We start from the raw sequence: 24,438 nt of genomic DNA, 5'->3' as shown, positions 1-24,438 counted from the left end.
GTAAAATTCAACAATGGCAAGGGTTTAAAGCACCCATAAAACTCGTACTTTCTTGGACAAATTAAAGTGCTGCAAATGCAACAACAAACAAGTTAATACATTTTACAAGCATTCCAGGCCTTACCTTTGGTTGTTATTTCTCAAAATTAAATTTTCATCAGGACTTGCAATCTTAGCCTATGAATGTTTAAATGAGGTACTTATGACTAGAAATAAGTCTTAAAAAAATTGCCAAGTTTAGATTTTTTGCAGTGTAAAAGTTAACAACCTCTCATTGGAGAAAATAGCGTATTTTTTTAGATTATTTTTTGGGCTTTTGCCTTTATTTACAAAAGAAAGCTGCTGAGAGACTGGAAATTTGGGACAAAGTATAGAGCAAGACATGAACTAACGGTGCCATGATTGGGATTCAATCCTGTGACCGAGGCATGGAGGACCTTTGTATTTTTAGGCACCTGCTCTGCCAACTCAGCTTAATCAGCACCTAAAAATGCCATGATGAGTGATTTTCTTACTAAGAGAAAAAGTCTTGGGGGAAAATAGCACTCTACCTCCAGATATAATCCTGCTTCTATGTGCTGCACTGATGAGACACTCCTAACATACATGTTTGTGCTTCAGAGAATGAACATAGAAATCTAAACTCAGAGGTAGGGACGGTTGTCATGTAACTAAATGTACAAATTTAACTACCACAGAGAGCTCACTGTACAACAGGGAAGGTTTGCAGGGATGCAATTAATTCAGGTTTGGCTCCAACTTACCGGTGTTGTCAGGCATGGAGGCTTGGTCTGTGTGACGCTCCTTCTTGAAGCTCATGTTACCGAACTGCAGCACAGCAGCCACCACCTTCAACAAACCTGCATTAAAAAGGAAACAAAGAGGAATATTAAAATGGTTTTATGTTACTTGTGATTGACAATGGAAAAAAGAAAAAATAGGAAATGAAAAACACAATGAAACAGCTTGCAGCTGTGGTGCTTAAAACATGGTGGGTATACTAAAGTGCTGCCAGTGCTTGAACAATCATAAATGTTAATTTCTGCAGGCCAGAACCCCAAAGTTGGATCTCTGGTGTGTAAGAGGAACCAACATTTTGAGCATTTATGTCCAAAATATCTTCTCACAATCCACACTTCATTCTATATCCAATCCAATGCTGCCAAATTAATCTATTTAAAAATTGTGATGTCAGGCTGTGCAACTGCCAACTAGCACGAAGAGCTGCAATTGTTTTTGCATACTTGAAAAGTACAAAACTGCCTGCAGAAAGCCTTAAAGTTTACAACCTTGCCACTATTGCACTTTTTAGTACCTTCATTTTTTAAGCAAAAAAGGAAAACCTTTACTTTTTTCAAGGAGTACTGTAAAAACTATTATTCTTTGCAATTTACCTGATAATCAAGCAAGCAGACTCAGGATACCATTTATGGATTATATCATAATCCCAATTGCAAATTGCAATATTGTCCTGTATAATCCCCATTGCATTATTACCAAATTGCGCATCACTAATCCCTCCCCTCTTATAAATAGTCTTTTGGAGATTTTTATGGCTTATGAGGATTAGAATTCCAGGGTTTAATCTCCTGAAATAAAATATGACTTGGGATCATAGAAGTATGAAAAAAAGGGTTTTCTTTGGAACCATCCATTGTACCTATCTGCTCATCCTCTGGGATGCCCATGATCTTCATGGCCTCCAGTGTCTCTTGGAACAGGTCCTTGTCCTGCTGCCCTGGGATGGTAACGTTCCCATTGGAGAGGAAACGGTAGTTGTTGTAATTCTCCAGGAGGAGTTCATCTAAATGAGAGATTTCCATGGTGAGATAAATCATGGCTTTTTCTTAGAAGAGTGATTGATGCAATGATTTGTTTCTTACTGCGCAGCTTGTCTCCAGCTCCTGTCAGCATGTAGTAGAATACGTGAAAGGTTCTCTCGTCTTTGGCCTGTCGGATGGCACGAGATTTCTCCAACAAATCTGGTAGTTCATGTATCAAGGACAATTCCTTAAGACTTCTATGGTGACATTTTACGTATTGTGAATAAGTCCTACATTTAAGTCTTCTTTAAATAAAAAAGAAGTCTGCATGAAGGATACAAGTCTCAATATTGGCACCAACGATGTAACCATTGACGTCAAAGTTGATCCTGATAAATTTCCCCTAAAAAGAAAGCATTTATTTAACAGTCAAGGCAAAAAGATGTATATAAACAGTTTAAAACAGAAAATGCTGCACTAAATCTTACAAAACGAGAGGAGTTGTCATTTTTGACCGTCTTTGCATTTCCAAAGGCTTCAAGGATGGGGTTAGCCTGCAGCAGCTGCTTCTCCAGCTCCCCCTGGTGGATATAAAGAGAACAACATATTAAGAAGTCTCCATCTGCCAACCAGTAACCAGCGTTAAATCAGGATAGTTCCCAGCCATGGATTCAGATCTGACAAAGCGTTTAATCAATAAAATATGGAGCTCCTTGTGATGGGATCGTGAGAATCTCACATTAGTATCTGTTCTTGATTAACCAGAAGAGATCACTTTGCTCCGTTGTTTAACAAAAGATGCTGACAGTGTGGTGTGTGTTTATTTACCCGCGGCAAACTTACATCTGAGGGAGAACATGAAGTGTACAAAATGTTCAAACAACAGGCGATAAAAGGAGGAATACCATAAACACACAAACCAGCAACACACACAAAAACACACCGAATATTTCCCCACAACACATGTTAGTGCCCAAAACCTGCAAACACCCAGAAACCCTCGTCAGAATCCCATCACCTTGAGAAGAATCATCCAGTGAACACAAAGTTTGAAACAGACAAAGTTCATCAGTAATTGATCTATTTGTTAGGCCTTAAAACTGACCAGGAATATCATGACATGGCTCTCAGGCTTTCTACAGAGACGATTTATAACTTCAGAGTCTCACAAGTGTGTAAATATTACAGAATTTAGAGATGCACAATATAGTTGGGACAATAATGGTATGAGCAGATTAGCTTATGAAGCTAATTATTAAATGAAAATTATTGCAGATGTCTTCTTTAAATATCGGCCTGTATCCACTGTCAATATCAGCCTATATCTGCTGTAAATATCAGCCTATATTGGCTGTAAATATCAGGCTATATCGACTTTAAATATCAGCCTTTGTCTGCCGTAAATACCAGCCCATGTCTGCCGTAAATTTAAGCCCATGTCGGCTGTAAATATCAGCCTATGTCTGCTGTTAATATCAGCCTACATCGGCTGTAAATATCAGTCCATGTCTGCTATAAATATCAGCCTATATCTGCTGTAATTATCAGCCTATATCTGCTGTAAGTATCAGCCTATATTAGCTGAAAATATCAGCCCTTTATTTGCCGTAAATATAGGCTAAAAATATCAGCCTATATTTACAGCAAATACAGGCTGATATTTTCAGCTGATATCAGCCTGTATTTGCTGTAAATATCAGGCTATGTCTGCTTTAATTATCAGCCTTTATCAGCTGAAAATATCAGCCTACATTTGCTGTAAATATCAGCCTATATCCATTGTAAATACCAGCCTATATCTGCTGTAAATATTAACCTATAGCTACAGTAAATGTTGGCCTGTCTCAGCTTTGAATTATCTGCTTTTACTAGATTCATTCAGAACTCAGTATTTTGACAACCCTATATCAAAGCATTTAAATTCTCAGTCTTATTCCTAGGCATAGTAAATATACATTGGCATTACAGACACACTGCTGAAATTCTCTATGCATAAAGAGAAAAGCAAAGTCAAAATTTGGTGCAGCGATACAAATAATGAAAAATTCAACCAGAAAATGTATAAATCCTTCAAACAGAAAAAGGTTACTGTGCTTTTTGCAGCATAGACCCCACCCCTTTTAATCCCTCTATTGTCTGGCTGAATTTTTCATAAGAGCACACAAGGCTGCCACTGATCTGCAAACAAACTTCCTCCCAAATTTCTATTGCCTGACATGACACGTCCCCTGTACCCTCGAAACACAGTGACTTCCACAATGATGATGACGAAGCGCTCCAGCAGAAGGGGGAAATGGAGGAGAGGATGAGGGCGGTGGTGGGAGGAGGAGGAGGAGGAGGAGGAGGAGGAGGAGGGTGACAACAGAAGCAGATGAGGAAGAGGAATGAATGGAGGGAGAGAGTTAACTCACATGTGACAGGACCGAGCTGTTCTGTTGATGGGAAGAGAGAAATACAACAACCTCAAAAAGGGATGATAGATGTGGTTTTCATCAAACCGCACTCATGTTACATCTATCATACGGACTGCAGGCTTGAAAACAGAATAGCAGGTGAGTGCCCAAATCCTGCAAACACCCCGAGACCCTCATCAGAGTCTCATCACACAGAGAGAGGCATCCAGTGAACAAAAAGCATAATTATGGTTTTTTATTATTATGGTTTCTGCGCCCGACAGAACAAGCAATACTAACACAAAATCATAGCATAAAATGTGCTATTTCAACACATTTCCTTTGCATAAAGAAAGTTTGTTAAACCATAAGAATTTAACAGGAAGAGCATGCCATGGCTCTCAGGCCTTCAACAGAGGCAATGTTGGAAATATTGCACTTAATTGTCTGTATATATCTACCTTAATCTGCAGCAAATATTGTCCTATATCTGCTGTAATTATCGTTCTACATCTGCTATAAATATCAACCTGCAACTTCATAAAATATCGTCCATTTGCTGATGTTAGCCTATATCTGCGGTAAATATTGACCTGTAACTTCTTTAAATATAGGCATGTATCCACTGTTAATATCAGCTTATATCTGCAGTTAAAATCAGCCTATATAGACTGTAAAAATGGCCTTTACCTGCTGTAAATATGACCTATATCCACTGTTTATATCATCCTGTATCAACTGTAAATATTGGCCTGAATCTTCTTCAAGTATGGGCCTGTTTCTGCTTTTAATATCGGCCTATATCTGCAATTAAAATTAGTCTAAAAAGTCAACTGAAAAGTCTTGTAAAATGTTTTTTTTGTTCTTATCACCCAGTCCTAGCCTGACAAAAGAGTTGATTGCTAACTGGCAGCGTAAGTTTTATTTCTGATGAGGTGATGCAGTGAGAACAGAGAAAAAAAAACACCTCACAGATAAAGTCAGGTCTCTGGTCTGTTTAAATGTCAGAGCTCTATGAGCCCCTCCATCTGCACTTCTGTTTTTCTGAGCCTGCAGAGCTACTTCTCTTGATTTCAACACCTCTTCTTTTGATTGCAGTTCTTTACTGTGGCACCCGGACCACAGAAGAACTGCAGAAAATCAGCTGTTTGGATGTGATGATGTACACAATCAAGTGCCCATTCACCAGCGTAGATGCACACTATACACTCAGTGAAAATGGAAGGGTGTAATGTTGTTCCTGGTAAGATTGAAGAAAAGATCAGTGGTCTAATTTTAAGTAACTGAGGGAGTGAGGTGAAAAATAAAGTGGGTAATGTGGGAGATAAAAGGAAAGAGTGGAATATGTAAGAGGAAAAAAAAGAGGAACTGTTGCGATAAAAAGCAGAACTCACCTGATCTTTCTTGGTCTTGTGAGAGGAGGCAACATGAGCCAGATACTGGATGACTTTTTTGGTGTTCTCTGTCTTACCAGCACCAGATTCTCCACTGAGACAGACGGAGTGACATAGAGTCAAAGGAAATAATAGAAGAGTACAGAAATGATACAAAATTACAAAAATGCTTGCTTTAGAAGTGTAGCTACTTATTATGTGTTCAAGTATTTGGCACTCACGTGCAAAGGATGGACTGGTCTTCACGATCTGCAGAAAGAAAGAGCACATTATTCAAGTTCCTTCCATATTTGCACTCCTAAAAATTTCTAGAAAATGTCAGGACAAAGCAGCATGCAAAGATCAGACTTGATTTTCACCAGTGACAGGATAGGAAAGTCATTATCTGACTGTTTGCTTAGAGGGAAATTTCCTGAACATTTCCTGTTGCATTCACACTCAACCAATTTTTACCGGTTAACCTTCATTAAATTTCCTGCTTTTCTGTCAGTATTTTTATGGCATCTTCAGTGGTGCTACTGCCAGAAACAGACACACTCTTAAAGCTGCACATTGTGCAGCAGATTTTCTTTATGACTGGAATTAAAGGAATAACACTGCTATTTTTAACACCCCAGGATACGGCACCACTGCATTACTACCCAACACCTTGAAAATTTTACCAGGTGGCTGACAGGAAGGGTCTGGATGAAGACCGGGTGATAATTTGTCCATATGCATTCCCACCTGCAGCCAACCATGAAATTTTTCAGGGAACTTTTCAGTGTGCATTGCATATGTGAAGTCGACTTATGCAACTTCCACGGAGCAATCCAGCAGGATGCTCTTACTAAGCACATGTTATCGCCAAAATGCATATAGCTGTCTGTGAACAATCGGAAGTACATTAGCCACAGACAGGAAACCAATATCAAGCTTCCTGTGACTGTAGGGAGGTGCTGTTGGGACTGTGATTAAACGAGCTAATTACCCACCGCCTGCATTAATGTGGTCTAAACACTTAAACTAAGCCAAACATGGTGCCAAAAAAGCACAAACAGGACAGAGGGGATGTGTTTGAAAGCACATAAGACGCTGCAACGCCTGGATAACAGGGCACACAGGACATTAGAATACAATAGCCCTGCAGGAAATACCCATTCAGTGCTCGTAATGTCGGCTTTTGTTTTTGCGGGTGGTTCAAGCTGAAAAACAATGCAAACCTGTGTAACAGGCCAAAGGTGCAAAGTATTTCTGAGAATAAATACAAATGCAACAATGTATATGTATAGCCTATATATATATATATATATATATATATATATATATATATATATATAAATATATATATATATATATATATAAATATATATATATAAATATATAAATATAAATATATATATATATATATATATATATATATATATATATATATAAATAAAAATCCTTTCCTAAGAGTATTTAGGAACTTTAAAAATTGTACAGAAAGTAATGCACACTTTTTCTTAGCAAGACACTTGAAGAACTTCACTCAGAAAGTGACACAGGACAGGAAACCAAGAAGTTAATGTTGTGTATGTTTTAAGGTTTAAATTTTGTCCCCATGTGTCCCATAATGATGCAGACTTTTACAGAAATGATCAAAAAGTACTACAGCTTTAAATTAAAAAAAAAAAAAAAAAACCTGCAGATTTTATGAGAAAGGAGCACTGGAAAGGATTGAACCACTCAAACATTTCACAACTGAAACATTGCCAATGTTTGTGCAATTTGTTGGCAGGGTTCCAGGTTCAGTTTGCCTGTAATTTAAGGGAATTAAAAACAAGAAACAACCTGATACTGGGCACCTAGAACTTCTATTTTTGTTGCAGAGATATCAAAACAAGTATCATTATCATTGTATTTATACTATAATCATATATACGCTTAAAATCCTGGTTTTGTGGGAATCCTTGTCTACAAGTCATTCATGCAAAATAGGTATAATGCATGTAGTCTTTTTGTTTTAAATGCTTTTATTGTACAATTTATTGTCTTTAATACCCCTCTTTGAAATTTAGAAACTTGCTGAAGTGCCTCCTATTCCTAGCTTGATAATGTGCAAATATATAAACTATAATTTAAACATCTCTCTTTATAACATGTTCACATAGATCCTAAAATGCAACACATTTTTAAAAGCTAAAACTCAGATTCAGACTGTAATTTACAGGAGCAAATATAAAACACATCAACTGTTGAAACTGAGAAATTACTTTGTTTTTGGAAAGTTATTTGAATTGGACACCAGCAATACCTTTCAAAAAAGTTGGGAGAGTTGAAACAAAAGACTTGAAAAGTTGTGTTTTAGCATTTAACCGGATGCACTTAGTTTTGAAAAGGAAAATAAAAGGAAATTGTTTCTAAAGGGCTCCATTTGCTGCTAACACCTCCTACTGCAAGCTCTTTGTACGCCCTGATAATGCACAGTCATTTCTCTTTAAAACTTTCCCACCGTCTTCTATTTAAAGACGCAAGAGAAAAAGTAACACATGGCTGGCAACAAATCTAATATTCTGCAGTGGTTGGTCCTTTCTACTCCCATGTCTCTCCATAAAATTGTCAAAGAAGGCACTGATAAGGAAAACTGACAGTATAACAGCATGTATCGTCATACCATAATCTCTTAAGAGTTTTATACTTGGCAGAGAACAGCACTTCCATTGAGAATGAAGCCTTAAAGAGGCTCATTTTACAAGCCTGGGGATCCTTAAAATTATTCTTGACAAGGTTTGATTTAGGAAAAAAGTTTTAGACTGTTTTCCCCTCATTGTTTTGTTTTAAGTTCCTCCTGCAGCTTTACAGCAGAGACGATGACTTACCCTGCATCATGCTTCTGTAGGATGTGTCAGTGATGGCGTATATGTGTGGTGGCATTTCATGTCTTTTCTTGCCCTTGTACATATCAACAATCTCCTCTGAGTAGATGGGCAGGTTCTTGTAGGGGTTTATGACGACACAGAAGAGACCGGAGTATGTCTGCAGGACAGAGAGAGGAGTATTGTTAAGGAAAGATCAAACGGATGTCAAAGACAGTGTTACCTGAGGAAGAGGAGGCACTGGTCAAATTTTCTGGGGACTGGATACTCAAACACGTTTTATCCACCAAACTACAAGAAAAGTTTCTCCTGTAGAGGAATTATCACAACTATACTGTTTATTATCATGTTAGCACAAGGGAAGATAAACAAAACTGCTTTCAAACAGTGTGTAACCACTGGGCAAAACACTCAAATTGCTCCAACTGAAGGTACAAGTAAAACCAGCATTAATTTATGTGTTACATATTTTGAAGTTGCATACTGGGAATGGATCAAATTAAAACCGGACTGTCTGTTGCCCCCCAAAAAGCTTATCTCTGGTGGATAACTGGTAGGGATGCACACTGGATTGCAACATTGCAACACTGCTGATCCAATATGCTATGTTAAGACTCATTTTAGCCGATACAGACACCCATATACACACACCTTTTTAATGCAGATTTATGATCTATAGCAGTGATACTCAACGTGTGGCTCTTTTGTCAGGATTTGTGGCTCTTTTATCTCTTAATTTCAAATATTATTCCCACAGAAAACCTTAAAAAAAGAGAAACTCTGACCTCAGAAATTATTCATTGCAAGTCACATTAGTCAGTTTGTTTCCAACACTTAAACAGTGACTGTCAAAATAAATGGTCAACCTTTATTTTTTGACTGTATATTTTCATTGTCCTTATCCAATTTTTTGCCCCCTTTCTTCCATTTTTCACCACTTTTAAGCCATTTTTGCTGCTCTAGCCCATTTTTGCCACTTCTTCTTGCCACTTTTTACCTCTTCTATACTGCTTTTTTAGATTTGCAAATTTTTCCCCTTATTTGCCTTTTTTGCCACCTGTAACTAATATTTTTTATCACTTCTCACTTTTTCTCCCCATTTTTGTCACTTTTCACCAGTTTTTGCAATTTTTCCCCCTTTATTGCCACATTTTGCCTGTTCAAGCTGCCTTTTGCCATTACATGCCACTTTTTCCCCCATTTTCGCCACCCTCTGCACATTTCCCCACCATTTTGCTACTGGGTAGCACCATTTCTCCTCTCTTTTGGACTGAAATGTGGACAATGGTAGGAAATCTAGGGAAAAGAGAAATGAGGAAGAAATGCAACAAATGTCAAAAGTTGGACTTCAACTTGGGACAACAATGAGTCTGGACAACATGCACTCATTGCTCCTCCAGCTGTACAATCTCTCTGTTTTTAAAGTAGTGAATGTATTCTATTTTATACCTGTACCATGTCTTTCACCAGTGTCAGTTCTAGTTATTTCAAATAGGGATGTACAAGCTTATCTGCATGTTGTGGGCATTGGACAGACAGAAAAAAAAGCCAATATTTAGTGCCAATATTAGTGATACATAACAGCAGTATAAACAACGTATTAACCTTAAAAACCATAAATATAGAGGTGTAGCATCAGGTACAGGGGGTTGCAAAATTCCAGTATCATCTCACTGGATGTCCTGGTGAAACAGAGGTAAAATAAATAGGTGACAACAAATCTTCCACATCCTTAATGACAGAGATTTGCAAGTGTCTGTCAAGTTTGCAAAGCAAAATCAAGCTTGTGGCCAGTGTTACTGGTTATTCTAATGCTTATGTCCAACTTGCAATTCAAAATATGTCTCTGTATTAAAAGGGAAGTTGGGGTGCCAGTTTGGCTCAGCAATTCAGATCATGTGCCTAATAAGTGGCTGCTTTAGTCATGTAGCCATCCCTCTGCGCCTCCTCCACTTCCTTTATTTTTCCTACTTTCAAATCAATAAAAGCATAAAAAATGGCAGGGGAGAGGCAGATTTTATATCTGATTCTCCATGTATTTGTTCAATAGAAATACAATAAAGGCCTTATCCTGCCCCTTCAATGCTGTGCTGAAAGTCTCCCATGAAAAATGATTTGTTTTTCTCCTTTATTATATAATCCCGACCCCACCCTGCTGCGTGTTTAAACTGATGATTTAGCTTGACATTTTCAAACTGGAGCTACTCGACAGGTTGGCCGAGTCTTATCTCAGATCTTCACGACTGGATTATCTTTTCTGCTTTGAGGTTGACATAAAAACGTTCTTCTTCTTCTTCTTTATATGAACTCAACTAAATCTTTAAGACTTATTTCTCCTCCTAACATAACTCAGATTTTTTTCACGTTGCATTCCTGTGTTGCCCTCTCTGTACCAGGCATCTCTCCTTCCCTCCGTTTAACAGCAGCTCTCTCAGGAGAGTCGTGCTTTGGAGCCTCAAGGCACTTCACCCAAGCGTGTCCTGCATCCACGGAGGGAAAGAAGAAGGGGACGAGAGGTTGTGTTGATATGACCGGGTCACATCGCAGCGTCAAAGAGAGCAAATCACTCCCAGGCCAGAGCATGGGGATAAAGATGATTAATTATAGGGGCAGTAATCGCAGTTACAACACAATTTACATTCCTTGTTCATCCTGAAAAAGGGGGACTGCATCCCCACCCGCCCTCTCTTTCTCCACATCTTTAGACCCCCGACTGCATTGTTCCCTGCAGCTTCCTGTTTACAAGATAACTCCAAACACAGAGAGCTGGGAGAGAGCAAACAAGGCAGAACTACAGGGAACAGAGGGACAGACTGGGAGAGGGTGCAGGCAGAGAATGGCTAAATACCATGTGCATGTTGGCAGACTGCACAGTTTCTCTGCAGTGACAGTTTGCTCACAATGGGAATCTTAAACAATGGGGCTTAATGAGATAATTGGGACTTGGGCAGGGAAATGAACTGGGTTGGCGACTCACCATGGAAGATTGTTTTTGAAAAACCAGGGGGATTTCACTACAATTAAAAGGATAATGCTTTTAAGATTGTCAGGGGACCAAGTTGGCTGGCCCTTGTGGTCTAATAATTCATTGGTACACTGTTTTCTCAAAAATAGGTTTCACTGTGTGAATTACAGCTTTGTTAAAGCATACTACCTCCTGGGGCCTGTACAACAAACCAAGTTCAAGTTCAGATTATGTTCAGGAGAAGTTACGATGCGGATACCCCAGTAAGAAATCAACCACCTTCATAGTCCTCAGAGCTAATCCTGTAGTTACTGTGATAACAACAAATCCAGCTCCTTAGTACACCCCATCACTGCTTCATACTCACATATATGAGTCCAGAGTAGTATCTCTCCTTCAGGTTGTGCAGCACAGACGCCTCGTTCAGACACGTGAGCTCGGCCATGTCCTCCACCTTGCTGAATTTGGGCGGGTTCATCTTCTGGATGTCATCCTTGTTCACCCTGATCTTCTTCCCAGAGTCTGCCAGCTCGACCACGCACTCATCGCCACGCTCTTCCTTCACTGAGCCCGCCTCGAAGCCCAGGCGCTCTGATGGCACCCATACCAGCTTCTTGGTGGCCCAGTCGGCTTGTGCCAGCGGGTTGTTGACCAGGTTACGGTCCACGTACAGGAACTTGTCTGCGGCTGACATGTTAGCTGTACAAGAAAGAGAGGGAGATAAAGTGTTATTAGTACTGGGACCAAGGAAAGCCAAGTGTGGAGGAGAGGAATAAATCCATCTGAACTGCAGGCAAGAACCAGCATATTCAAAATTGGGATTGCAATGTTTCAGTACATAAACATTTCACAAGTATTTGTGCAACTCAGACAGTGTAGAGGAATTTGGAAATACTTTCCTGGTAAATGCCTTATCTAAGCCTCGGCAGCTGAGGGAAGTATTTTAATTAAAGGCTTCTGGCTTCCTGAGAATGATTTCAGATTTCCAATTGTGCAGTGGCATTCTTAGATTAGGACTGATACAGGTGATATGCATGGATTTCTACATTCTTCATTCATATATTGCAGAAAAAAAGGCCATATGGGTTACATAAAAGGTCTACTTTAAAGAACTGGACCTTTGCTTCCTTTCCATCCTCACATGATATCTGAGGAATTCAAAGGTCACGGCTGATGGGATGTACAACAGGAAGAGTCAGCCTGAGTTAGGTCAGGTCGACATAAAACAACCGTGTCAAACAAGGCTCCGCGTTGCTTCTTGGCTAACTGCTGTGAACACTTAATCAGATTTCCATCTGCTGAGCCACACGAGTGACACTGAAGAGAAACATTTGACCAAGATCACAGAGATTTCAGTTCATCTCCCAACAGAAGGGCCTCCAGTTTGTCTGAGCGTTCCAGTAAACATTACTGTACAGTCAGAGGGCTGATGGGAAGCCTGAGGGAGCCACGTCTTTGTTGTGGTTCCTGATGGTTGATCAAGCATGGGTGATTTCAGGGAGATAACAAAAATCATCAACATGACCCATCATCCATATAGTTCCAGAGTCTGAATGCAGTTACTATATCTGGAAACAAAAGCAGCTTTTGTATATTTGCTGCATTTCTTTCTGCTTTGATTGAAATGAAAAGATAAAGAAAGCTCAAAAACACCAAAGTTTTTGGTCTTTCACTAGTCATGACTTTTTTTAAAGCAGCAATGATCAGATAAGTTTCTTTTTATTGATTAAGTGCATAACATCATGACACATTAAGGCGTTGTTCATATTTAAAGTGTGTCGTTGATCTACCACCTCCTCTCCAGGCTCATATTTCTTAGACTACTTTTCTGTCAAGCATTTAATAAGTCTCAACAGGCAAAGCTGGGTAGATGCCACTACCAGCCATGAAAAAAAAATGTGCGGCCCATTGTTTGCTTGAAAGCAATTTCAACCACAGGAACCACAAAATGCATCCAAATTATGACTAAACAATACATATTGCTCTACACTTGCAAAAAGGTGCGATGTTTGTTATTAAAGCATGCAATACCACCAGTTTTTTGTCACATTGAAACCAAAACTGCCAGTTTTCTTGTTTCCATGACTAATTTATGGTGAAAAATTCTGCCTGATATCACCATGAGCAGCCAAAGACCTGTTCACTGGATAAAGTCTGTACATCTTCTGCATGTAAAAATATTCAGACGCTGTTGCCATCACAGATACACTGGAATGACTCTGGAGGCAGATGCTCAATCAGAGATTTTAATTGAGAGCATTATTGCATAGAGCCATCAGGCTATCAGAATCAGAATTAGGCTAAGTATGCCAAACATTAAATATGAAAATAAAAACTGAAAAAGAAGACAAATTTAAATGTGCACAAGCTTTTGTTAGATATTTAACTGGTGTCTACACGCTTGTGGTTATGGTGGTATGGTTACATGGAGTGCAAAAACTGCAAGAATTCTCAATAGACATGATCAAAATGTATGAAATATGCAATAATGTGAGGAGATTTACATGGGGTAGAGAAGATCATCTACATTAATTAGTACCAAAAGTGCATGAGTTGAAGAATTCTACCTCAGTGAGTTTTCTTACAGTGTTTAAGTGACAGCAAAGTAAGTAAAGAGACAGTGCATTTAAAATGACCTCCTGAAAACTCAAAACAGCTTATTTGGGCATTCAGAAATTCCAACGACGGTGCTAATGGTTCTGAAAGACAAAATAAATAACGTTTTCTTTCTCCACAATCAACTGTTTCCTATAGGGTCGACCCAGTGCCAATGAATACAGATTATTTGTATTAGTTCCAATATCTGGAATTGATAAGCATTTGTTATGATGAATAAAATGTTCTTAATGCGGCAAAAGTAAAACTGCATATTCAAACAGGAACATCAAATATTATGGTAAACAAAAAAATGGCACAAGCTCTGTCAAGATGAGAAATAGCACAGAGCAACACTGCAGCAGCAGGAAACAGGAAGTGATGCTCCCTATGTCAGTGCTACCCAGGCCTCAGTGTTGATTGGCCGGTAGTTGTGTGACATCAAGCCAGTCAGATAGTGTTGTGGGCGGGACATTAAGTGAGAATGTATAGGGGGACATAACCTTGCTGTGGAGCCAAAGTAATATGCCTTTGAATTAACTGACTTTGGCTGACTATCTGTAAAATAAAATGCAGATACCAATAATCTAATAATGCAGAAGTGTCTGCAGATGTTTTGCTCTCTGTACTTTATGCAACACTTCAGGGGCGTCAGTGTTTAAGTAGTGGCATGAAGCACAAAGTCAAAAGTCTACAGGTCGGGATGTAAAGTAAATCTTTCAGGGACCAGGAGATGTCACTGTCTCTGTCCTCTGTTCTCCATTTGTCTGAAATAGACACCAACTTGCCAACAGTTAACGTGGTGGAAATGGGCAGAAAGAGAAAACATCCTCAGCACCAATCAAACTAAATTCAGTATCTTCCTTCACGTCTGTGCAGTTGTGTCAGTGTGTTTCTAAGAGTTTTAAGGGATTTCAAAGGTGGATGTGAACCATTGTGTGTATCACAGGTGGCTTGAAACAGTGAGCTTGAGCCGTCTAAATTCATTTGTTTATGAAAAGGACTAGGATGATTTGCAGACCTATTTCCTGTCTTCTTAAAGTTCGATTACATAATGGTAAAAAAGTGCAGTGAACCAAATGAAATGTGTGACCTTTAATGAAGACATAACATAAACATTATGGCTCATATGCTAAGGCCACGGAGCTTGGCACATGCTGTCCTTGTTTCATAACACCTGTAAAACCTCATGAATTAAAATGTTGACAAGGAGTGCTGCGGTTTAACCCATATAGAGACTCACCAGACCAGTATAACCAGTATCAAAAGAAAAAGAGTGTGCATCAGTCAACCCGCCCATTTAAAGTGAGCGCAAAGTGACTCTGGGCCTTTAAATGAACATGATGTGCTTTCACTGACACTGGGGCCCCAGACTTTACCGTCTCAATTATCATTCCATCACAGCAGGAGCATGACATCTTTTTCCCAGCATCACCGGGGTCATTAGCTGCTATCAGTCCTCCCTCACCTCCAAACACAAGACTGAGTGCTGAGCTGCACACGCTTTTTTGCATATGCTGTGTCACTCGTATGCAAACATTAAAAAAAATCATAGGTCATGTTCAGTATTCTGTTTATCACCATGTCAGATATAAATTATTAGCTGCAGTGTTTCCTGTGTCCATGGGAGCATTTTGCTTCATAATGATGTCCAGTGGGACAAAGTACAGAGGCCAAATTCTCATGGCTAAAATTGCATAACACTGCTTTTGAGGCACCAAGGAGTAAATACAGTACTTTCAGTGAAAAGTAATAGTTTTACTAAGAAGACAGGGTTTGCAACATCTGGTGAAGAAACACTACTCTTCAAGCAACGCATTCCCCACTTCAATGATTAGAGTAGATATTATATTCAGCCTTCAGTGCACAAGTATAAAATCAAACAATATAACTACCTGATTTGATATCACAGTAACAAAAATACAAGACGTCCAAATGCATCTCATACTGAAAGATGCACATTTTTATTGCTCAAATACAGCATTATTGGCAAAGTTTCAGTTGCTAAAAACATTCACATTGATTGTTTTCATTGTCTTTCGCTTAGATGTTGCCTGTTGAAGAGTGATCCTTCTGGGGTTTTTAAGGCCACATTTCTGGAGATTGTTGTCGTTTTTTTTATATAAAATTAATCTGCACCATGAGTGAAGTTATCCACCGAGTTATTGTACAATTCCTCAGTATCTACTCAGAATTTAAAGTTAAGTTTAAATTAAATACTTTTTACTTTTACTTGAGTAAATTAATAGAACAGTACTTTTTCTTGTACTTTGGTAAATTTTCCCCACAGGAGCTGTACTTTTTCTCAGTACAATAGTCGTGTACTGTTTCTACCTCTGGTATTAAAAAGTATTCAAGTATAATACATTTTGTCAATCTTAGGAAATGCATTAATCAGATTTTTACATACATGTCTTCATTGCACCATTTAAGCCATCTTTTGTTCAAAAACGACTGTTAAAGTCACCAGTCATAGCAAATGCGGACGTTTCCTTGATAAAGACGGGACTAAGCAATCAAAGATATCACTGTGACACTAGGATTCTGGGTAATGTAGTACTGCGGCCAATAAACCATGTTTTCCTTAAAATGAAGAGTATAACATGACCGTGTGACTTATACATGACCATATCATATATTCAATCTTCAGTAGCATGTAATAAGTCTACCTCAGAGGGTCAGACATAGTGGCTAATAATCAAATATGAAAAGAAGCGTAGACTGAATAATGTTATGGCTGATAGGACAGTCCATGACATTTCAAATAGGGCTGAACAATTAGGGAGTTTAATGTAATTGTGATTTTCATCCCCCTTAGTATAGCAATTTGATTAGTGATTATTCCTTAGCTTCCTCAACTTATCTATATTCCAACAAACACAAGCAATAAATCATTCTATATCATAACCAAACCAACACAATATAAAACGAGATGAACAGTTTTGAAAAATATTAAATTGTGCCGATTTTGACTTGTATTGCAAATTGGATATGTTACTGTTATTAAGAAAAAGGGACAAAAATTAAGAAAGTAGGATTGTTTGTAGACTATTCACAAAAAAACGGCACTTCAATGCTTGAACAATTTGCAATGCATGACATCTCTGCTGCAGAAAAAAGTTTAACTAGCATTTTTACACAAATTTCAGGTCACACGTCCTGCAATTTGATAACTGCAGCAGGCCTTATTGCAATTTAATCTAATTTTGGATTAATTTCCCAGCCCTGATTCCAAAGACATCTTCTTTAATTCCATAGTAGATGCACCTCATCTGTAACTCTGGGCTTAAGATGCTCTTTAAGCTGCATCTCTGCTTGTCATGCTTGTTTTATGTGATATGCTTTTTTGTGTGCAACAAAGGAAGAGCAGCCGTTGCCTTTGTGGCAGCTAGATGGCATCGAGATAAACAAATGTCTTTATAAACATCATTAAACATACACAGCTGACCAAGGTATCTGTCTAGCTTTAGCTGTGACAAACTGGGTGGGAGACAGCGCCAATGCAGAGATGTATCTTCGTCTTGACTCATGGTACGTTCCTAGAGCAAAATATTGATATTTCAATTTTTAAAAATACAGCATGAAATCAGATTCCCCTGCAAATCTGAATCACTGCATCGCTACTTCTGGACTTCTCAGATACATTGTGCTGGCTTGCAGTTACACAAGTCATGCTCCTAATTATGCATACCTCATATTCTTCTAAAAACCAAAACACACAAGTCATAAAAAAAAATCACCCTCAAGAGTATGTCTTTACAGGCATGAGCTAGTTAGACCAAGATCTATCTTTAAACCAGGCTGTAAACAAGTTTATTTCTGCTTTAAAAACGCACATTTTAACATGGGGTGTGCATGTATTATATGATATAATAACGTATCATGACTTTACCCTGCTAAAAGTAACTGCTTCAGTTCATCAACTGCACCACAAGCATGCAAACTAGTTATCCATCATTCCTTCGCTCTGCTGAAGAACACTTCAGCCTCTTGAGCTTCTTCAGAGAGACAGCAGAGTTAAACAGGGTTATGCTGGTCGTGTCTGTTCCAGCACATTAACCCTGATCTGTGAGAAAGAAAGCAGACGGAGAGCCATTCTTCTCATGACCCCCAGCCTCCCCCTGTGCTCTATCACTGCTCTGTCAGGCTGCACTACAGCTGACATCTATCACTGCTTAACCCGCCTACAAACTCCTGTGTACTAAACTTCATCCTGTAACACAACGTGAGGCAAATTAGTCCTGCTTTACCTCTCAGCTGGCTCCACGCTCTCTTCTCTCCCTCTCCAGAGTCCTAACACCCCCCACACCCTCCTCCCTGCTGTTTATCCAGTCTTTTCAGGGTTGCATTCCTCCCATACTGACCCTTTATCAGGGAGAGACAGCGAGCAGAGGCATTCCACATATTTCTGTCCCCTCTCCTCTCTGCCTTAAATCTCACTCAGACCTATTCTCTGGCTGGCCTTCCTGTTTTTTACTCTCTTCTTATTCCCATTACATCAGCAGCTCATGTATGCCCTCAGGGGTTTCATCCCTCAGTGGCAATCAGCATCACTTCACAACACAGCTCAACCATGGCTGCAAAGATTGAACAGACCTGAGTGTGGATGTTCCCATGCTTCTTTAAAACACTCTTGACCAGATGAGCTGGGGCTGTGACAGGTTGACTATGAACTATAAGAGATTATAATCCCTGTAGCTTTTGTTACTTGGCAAAAACAAGAATGAGAGAGAACATGCTGAACACGCCCAAATCTCTGGAGCCGCTTTAATTTGTTGTTTCACCATCACACCCCGAGGTGTAAGGGGTTTTAGTCATTATGAAAGCAGTATGACAAACACATCTACAACACAGCTACAGACAAGAAAATCCTGCTGGAAGACCGTTACAACCTCAACATACTGCAATGAGCTGCTGAGTCATTGAGACTGTAGTGGATCTACACTTGCATGCAAAGGATGCAATGTGCAGAGTTTCCCACACACACATAATACTGTGCAGGTATTACAGCCACCCAGGTGTAAAATCAGAATTCATCGATAATCACTATCTGCAACGACCTTACAAAGCACATGGATTGGACAGATTCCATCCATTCCATCTTGCAATGATCCAAGCTGAAAAGACCGTACCCTGTCTCAGAATCGTCTGGACCAATTAGCATCATTTGAGGAGGATGAGGTGCTAGCTATTGGTGGGGTTCAGCTAAACTGTAAGCCAGTAATGGCCGCTGCTGGTGTAGCTATAGCTTCAGTTCTATTAGAACTGGACCATATTTCTTTAATCAAAAGCAAAGCACCACATTGAAAGCTTTGTTTTTGCACTTCTCTCAAACAGCTTCGGCACGAGTTTTGTCCACCAACATGCCCCACCATTTATAAACCACAACAGCGCCTGCCAGCCAAGCTCACATTACTACCAGAGCTGCACATGCCTGCTACCTCATTTTGTCTCGTCACTCAGATTGGCTTGTAATGAATGTGACAGAACCGGTCACCTTCTGAGGACTTTTTAAAGTCCTGCCCTTCCCAAACACTTTTAAAAAGGGAGGTTTCCCAGATGGAGGTGAAATATACCCCATGCAAAATATATGTATGTCAGGTTACATCTGCACGCATGTAAAAGATCTCTCATGCTAATGCACTGTTCAAGGTTTGATGTCTCATGTTAAAAACTAAGCTTTTAAAATTGTCATTTCAACATTTCCCTGAACCTTTTTGTTGCTGTGATTACAGAGTACTGAGTGTAACTTTTCAAAAAGCTAGCAATGTTGTTTTAGTGTCTTTATGCCATGCATTGTCAGTGAATACTGACAGGGCAGATAGCCAAAAAATTACAGAATGTGGCATGGTGGGATGCAGTTACAATATCAAGTCAAAAGTAATGATTAAATATTAACACATGCAGCAACACCTCACACTTTTGCATCCAACTTTTGTTTTTCTCTTGAAAAAATCTGATTAATAAACAGAAGTTAGGTCTGTATGGAAAATATTCTGTGATAGCACTCTTCTGCTATTGTTTCTTCTGTTACTGGTAAATATTTCTAATATCAGCATCTGCTATGATTGATTAGAAAACAATTAATGGGCCTGTGATTGAGAAGATGCCTTATTTAACTTCAAATAGTAATAGAGCAGTAGGTTAAATAATCCTAAAGTGATAACTTGTCATGGAAAAAGAACAAAGATTATGTGGATCAGTGTTTACATTTTGTTTTACTCATACACTGGTAAATGACGTCAGTAAATCTGGAATATTTATTATCATTTACGCCATAGTGGGAAGAAGGGAATCATTGGTATGTTTGCTCAGAAACGACTTGATGTGGATCTAGGTGTAGGTTATAATTTGGACCTTTTTCATGGTCAACTCTGTTTATGTCTGCCTCACATTCTTGCCACAGATTCTCTCAGTGACACACTTTGAGCACCTCTCAGGAGAGTCCCATGAAGACTAAAAATGACTCTGGCTGCTATTCTAGTTTGACGTGAACTGTTCTATATTGAAATTCGAAGGCAGAGGAGGGAAAAGAAGTCCCATTGGTCGGTTATAGATGTAGGTCTTCCCTTGGTGAAGCAAACAGATTTGAGGCATGGATGTTGTCTTGACTTTGGGATAAAACAGCGTGAGTTAATTCTTGGCTCAGACTGCCCCAGTCCTGCCAGATCCACCGTAATCCTGTAACAATCAAAGTTTCCTTGATTCCTTGCCACTTTGCAACTCTACTTGGCTGTTAAAGCATCACCTTCTATTCGGTTAAGACCCGTTTATGATGGGATTAGCTGGTTGGGATAATCACAACAAGGATTATGCATTAATTGAGTGCATGGCAGAGCATGAAACACAGGGTAATCCAGAATCAGGACCTTGGCCGGAGACCTCTGAACTTCAAATTTAGAGATACTATTCAGTAATTATTTTCTAAGAATGGTCGAATTAAGGCTGACCAAATTCCTGATATTTTTATACTCTTGATACCAAATTTCAAAACAATAAAATCTCTGTATTTTAATGATTGATAGTTAAGTATTGTGGAGTACTTTAGCTCTAATGGAATTTCAGATCTTCAGACTTGCTACTAACCAGAAGCTGCCACTAGGAAAGAGTCAGATAATTGTCTGAACTGCACAAATATGTTAGTAATGGTTGGAAATGAGGTGTTCTCATTGTTAAGGGTTATCTAGACAGTCTGCAGGAGATTTATTTTCAAATACTGGGTACCCAGTACTAAGCTGCCATGGCTTTAGTGATGCTTTGATGCAATACGTTTTGAAAAACAATAAAATCTGCATTTTCAGGATTTGAAAGCATCAAAAAGAACCAAAGCTCACAAAAACTTCAGCGCCTAGGTCAAATTTCGGCCCAAAGTTGCAGCAAACCAAAGAAGACCATGCCCAAAGCTTCATTTATGCACCCTTAAAGTATGACAATAGATCAGTATATTTCAGACACAACTTTCACTTCCCATATACCTGCACATCTGTTACATTGGGGTAGACATTAAAAAAATAATCCACTAGAGAGCGTGGCCTTACCTCTACCTCCTCCATCTGATCTCCACCAGCTGTTCTGTCATAGCTGTCTGTCCCTGTGTGCAGCTAACACCATAGCTCCTAACAACTTACGCAGTATTAAGTAATAGTATCTTAGTTGTATTGTGCTCCTTCGGCTTTAATTGTTGGCTACACTGCTCCACATATCCCCCAAAATTACTGTTGGTATTGCAATGTTTGATTTGTATCCATAAGCTTGAAAAGAAAGTGCAGAAATACTGACAAAATCAACACAAAGAATGGACATACTGCTCAATCTGTATCCATATTTGTTTTTGCTCGACTGTCTCCTTCGTCTCATCTTTTTTCATTAGACTTGGTAGACTGATAGCCATTTGAACCTGAATCTGAGCCTTAAGTAAGGCATTAATGAGCATTTAATCACACAAATAGAACAGAACTGTTTGAGTAGCAAAATTTTGCCAATTTACACATGCAATTTAAACAGCTTGCAGGACTGTAAGTTGCACTTTTTTGCATTTAAAAACAAAAGATTGTTAATTATTGGATTCCCAGGACTCTCATTTTTGTTGCAATAGTATTAAAACAGTATCAGTGACAGTGCTGCAATCATGATGTTAGGCTGTGCATTAAATAGTCATATAAAAGTCTGCAGTTGTTTTTGTATTAAGTAGTACTAGTCAAATTTACAAAAATGTCTGCAGAAAGGCCTTTAACTTTACAGAAGTGCCACTATAGTCCTTGATCATCCAGCAAACAGACTCCTGCAACTATTTCTGTGATATATCATAATCACAACTGCACATTATTACCAAAATGTGCAGCACAGAAAACAAGAGGCTCTGTATTTGTGTGCATATAAAACAGTAGAAATGCATCTTTAATTACAAAGATATGATGACAATTTTTCAGCACTACAATGTTGCCAATTTAGTATAGACGCAGTTTAGACAATGTGCAGGAGTCTATTTGCAATATTTTGGTATTTAAAATCAATAAACTACCCATTAATGGATTCCTAAAGCTTGCATTTGTGTTGCTGGGGTGTTAAAACAAGTATAATGTTTGATTTTTACTAGAATCATGGCATCAGAGTTTAAACTCTAGTATCCTGACAACCCTAACTTTGAAAACAGAGCTAGGAGTATCCTGTCAAAGCAGCAGAGGAAGAGGAACTGTAACATAAAAAGCATAAGGAAGAGGTTGGTGCTTGAACGCGGTCCCAAAGAGACCAGAGAAGAGGAAATGACATGAAGCCAGGACTTTAAAGGGAGAGGATAGAGGAGGAACATGAAAAAGGGAGAGACAGCGATCTTTGCAGTCATTTAGGAAGCAGGTCAGCCTTCGTGTATAAAACTGAGGCCATCAGTCGTTCTCTCAGACTCCCTCTCATTCCTTTCCACCTCACCGACTCTCCCTGAGTGACTGTAAAAACCAGGAGACGTAACGGCCTCCACCACAGCATGCCCATGTACAGTCAAACCCTCCTGGTCCAGCCATAAAGCAGCTGTGCTGTGTTCACTGCCCCATTGACGGGAATATTAATAGAACCACGCTAAAGTCAATAGCAGTGGACTCCCACTAAATGCATCCTATCACAGCATCCTGGCTCCCTCAAGCAGAACAAACTCTGCTGTTCTCCACACTGTTGTCACTCTGTTTATGTTATTCTTTCCAACAAACACTAAAATCTCTTTCCAGTTCTTGTTTTTAAACCTCACAGTTCAATGATCTGCTGACTTTTCTCTCTCATTAATTTGTGAGAGCACCAAACGGTTACTGAGAACGTCAAGATTAATTATGGGAACTCATGTCGGCTTTTCCCCCTCCTCTTGAAGTTGGACGGGTGGGGCAAGGAGAAAGAAAGAGGAAATGACAAACCGAGAAAACTATTTTGCCATTTGTAGAGTTTGAATCTTTGGAGCAGGAGGGAAGGTGGCGTTTTCTTGAACACACGCCGGCTGCCTCCGAGGATAGAGAGGTAAATTAAGCCCTTGCTGGAAAATAACCGTGCTGCATGACAGATCTACATCACTTTCCACATTACTTTTCGCATTCCTGCCCCGACCAGGATCCAATTTCACTTTTAACTGTGAGCAAGCCAATGCCATCTAGCATTTACAACCACAGGCTCGACTAGGACTTACTGAAAGCTCTCAGCACATCAGCAGCTCGCATTAGATGTACTCAGTACCCTTTCATTAACACCGCCATGCCATGTTTGAAATTTTAGGGCTGCCTCCTTTTAGTTGACCAAACTGTTAATCACTGAAAGTCTTAGAACAATTTTTAATCGCCAATTAGACACAGCATAAAAATCTCAAACTCCATCTAGCTGATTTTGGTCTGAGGCGGCATCTTCTTTGTTGTTCGGTGCATCTTTTAGACCAGTTTTACCTTGCATTCCCCTTTCAGGAAGGTTGCACCGTTGGTAGCCTCCTGTATAAATGAGATGCAGCCAGGCTGGTTTATTTTAGGCAGTGAGTTAGAGATACATACAAGGACGGACCACAGAAACAATGAAGTGCATTCTTTACAATGTTTGTTAGACTGCAGATGCGATCAAGTGCAGCAGGTGTAAAAAGGACCTTGTTTGACTTTAGGTTAGGATTGACTTTCTAAAGCAGTGTTACTCAACTCTGCTCAACCAAAGAGCCAAATTGTTGAAAAACACCTTTGCAAGAGCCACAATCTAAGTGGTGAAAACAGCTTGAAGTTACAATAACAATGAGTGAATGGTGGAAAAAATGGTTAAAAAGCAACAAAAATGGGTAAAAAGGGGTGAAAATGGGGAGGAAAAGTGGAAAAAGTTTCATAAAGTTGCAAAAATGGGTGAGAAGTGAAAAAAAATTGTATATGGCATAAAATGGTCCAAAAATGGCAAAAAAAGAGTAAAAAGTGACTTAAATGAGCAAAAAGCAAGAGTGGCAAAAATGGCCAAAAAATAGGAAACAAGAGCTATTTAGTGGTAAAA

General features: G+C 39.2%; 1 protein-coding gene across 2 annotated transcripts in view; it reads right to left on the bottom strand.

The window, feature by feature from the left end:
• LOC121529410 (myosin-9-like) overlaps positions 1–24,438 on the bottom strand; it is a 55,931-nt gene that overhangs the window by 19,940 nt on the left and 11,553 nt on the right. The window contains exons 2-11 of one of the 2 annotated variants that reach the window (XM_041817229.1): positions 11,720–12,051; positions 8,391–8,547; positions 5,772–5,799; positions 5,551–5,644; positions 4,175–4,195; positions 2,252–2,344; positions 2,103–2,166; positions 1,884–1,982; positions 1,661–1,804; positions 765–860 (exon numbers count right to left, since the gene is read on the bottom strand). In XM_041817229.1, coding sequence (XP_041673163.1) covers positions 765–860; positions 1,661–1,804; positions 1,884–1,982; positions 2,103–2,166; positions 2,252–2,344; positions 4,175–4,195; positions 5,551–5,644; positions 5,772–5,799; positions 8,391–8,547; positions 11,720–12,046 — 1,123 coding nt within the window. In that variant the 5' untranslated portion in view covers positions 12,047–12,051. The remainder of the gene's footprint in view (positions 1–764; positions 861–1,660; positions 1,805–1,883; positions 1,983–2,102; positions 2,167–2,251; positions 2,345–4,174; positions 4,196–5,550; positions 5,645–5,771; positions 5,800–8,390; positions 8,548–11,719; positions 12,052–24,438) is intronic. The other variant, XM_041817230.1, reaches the window with a different exon arrangement.

The sequence above is a fragment of the Cheilinus undulatus genome, linkage group 21, assembly GCF_018320785.1.
Source record: "Cheilinus undulatus linkage group 21, ASM1832078v1, whole genome shotgun sequence".
NCBI classification, from domain to species: domain Eukaryota; kingdom Metazoa; phylum Chordata; class Actinopteri; order Labriformes; family Labridae; genus Cheilinus; species Cheilinus undulatus.
The sequence above is the reverse complement of the archived record's forward strand: the minus strand, read 5'-3'. Positions and strand labels throughout refer to the sequence as shown.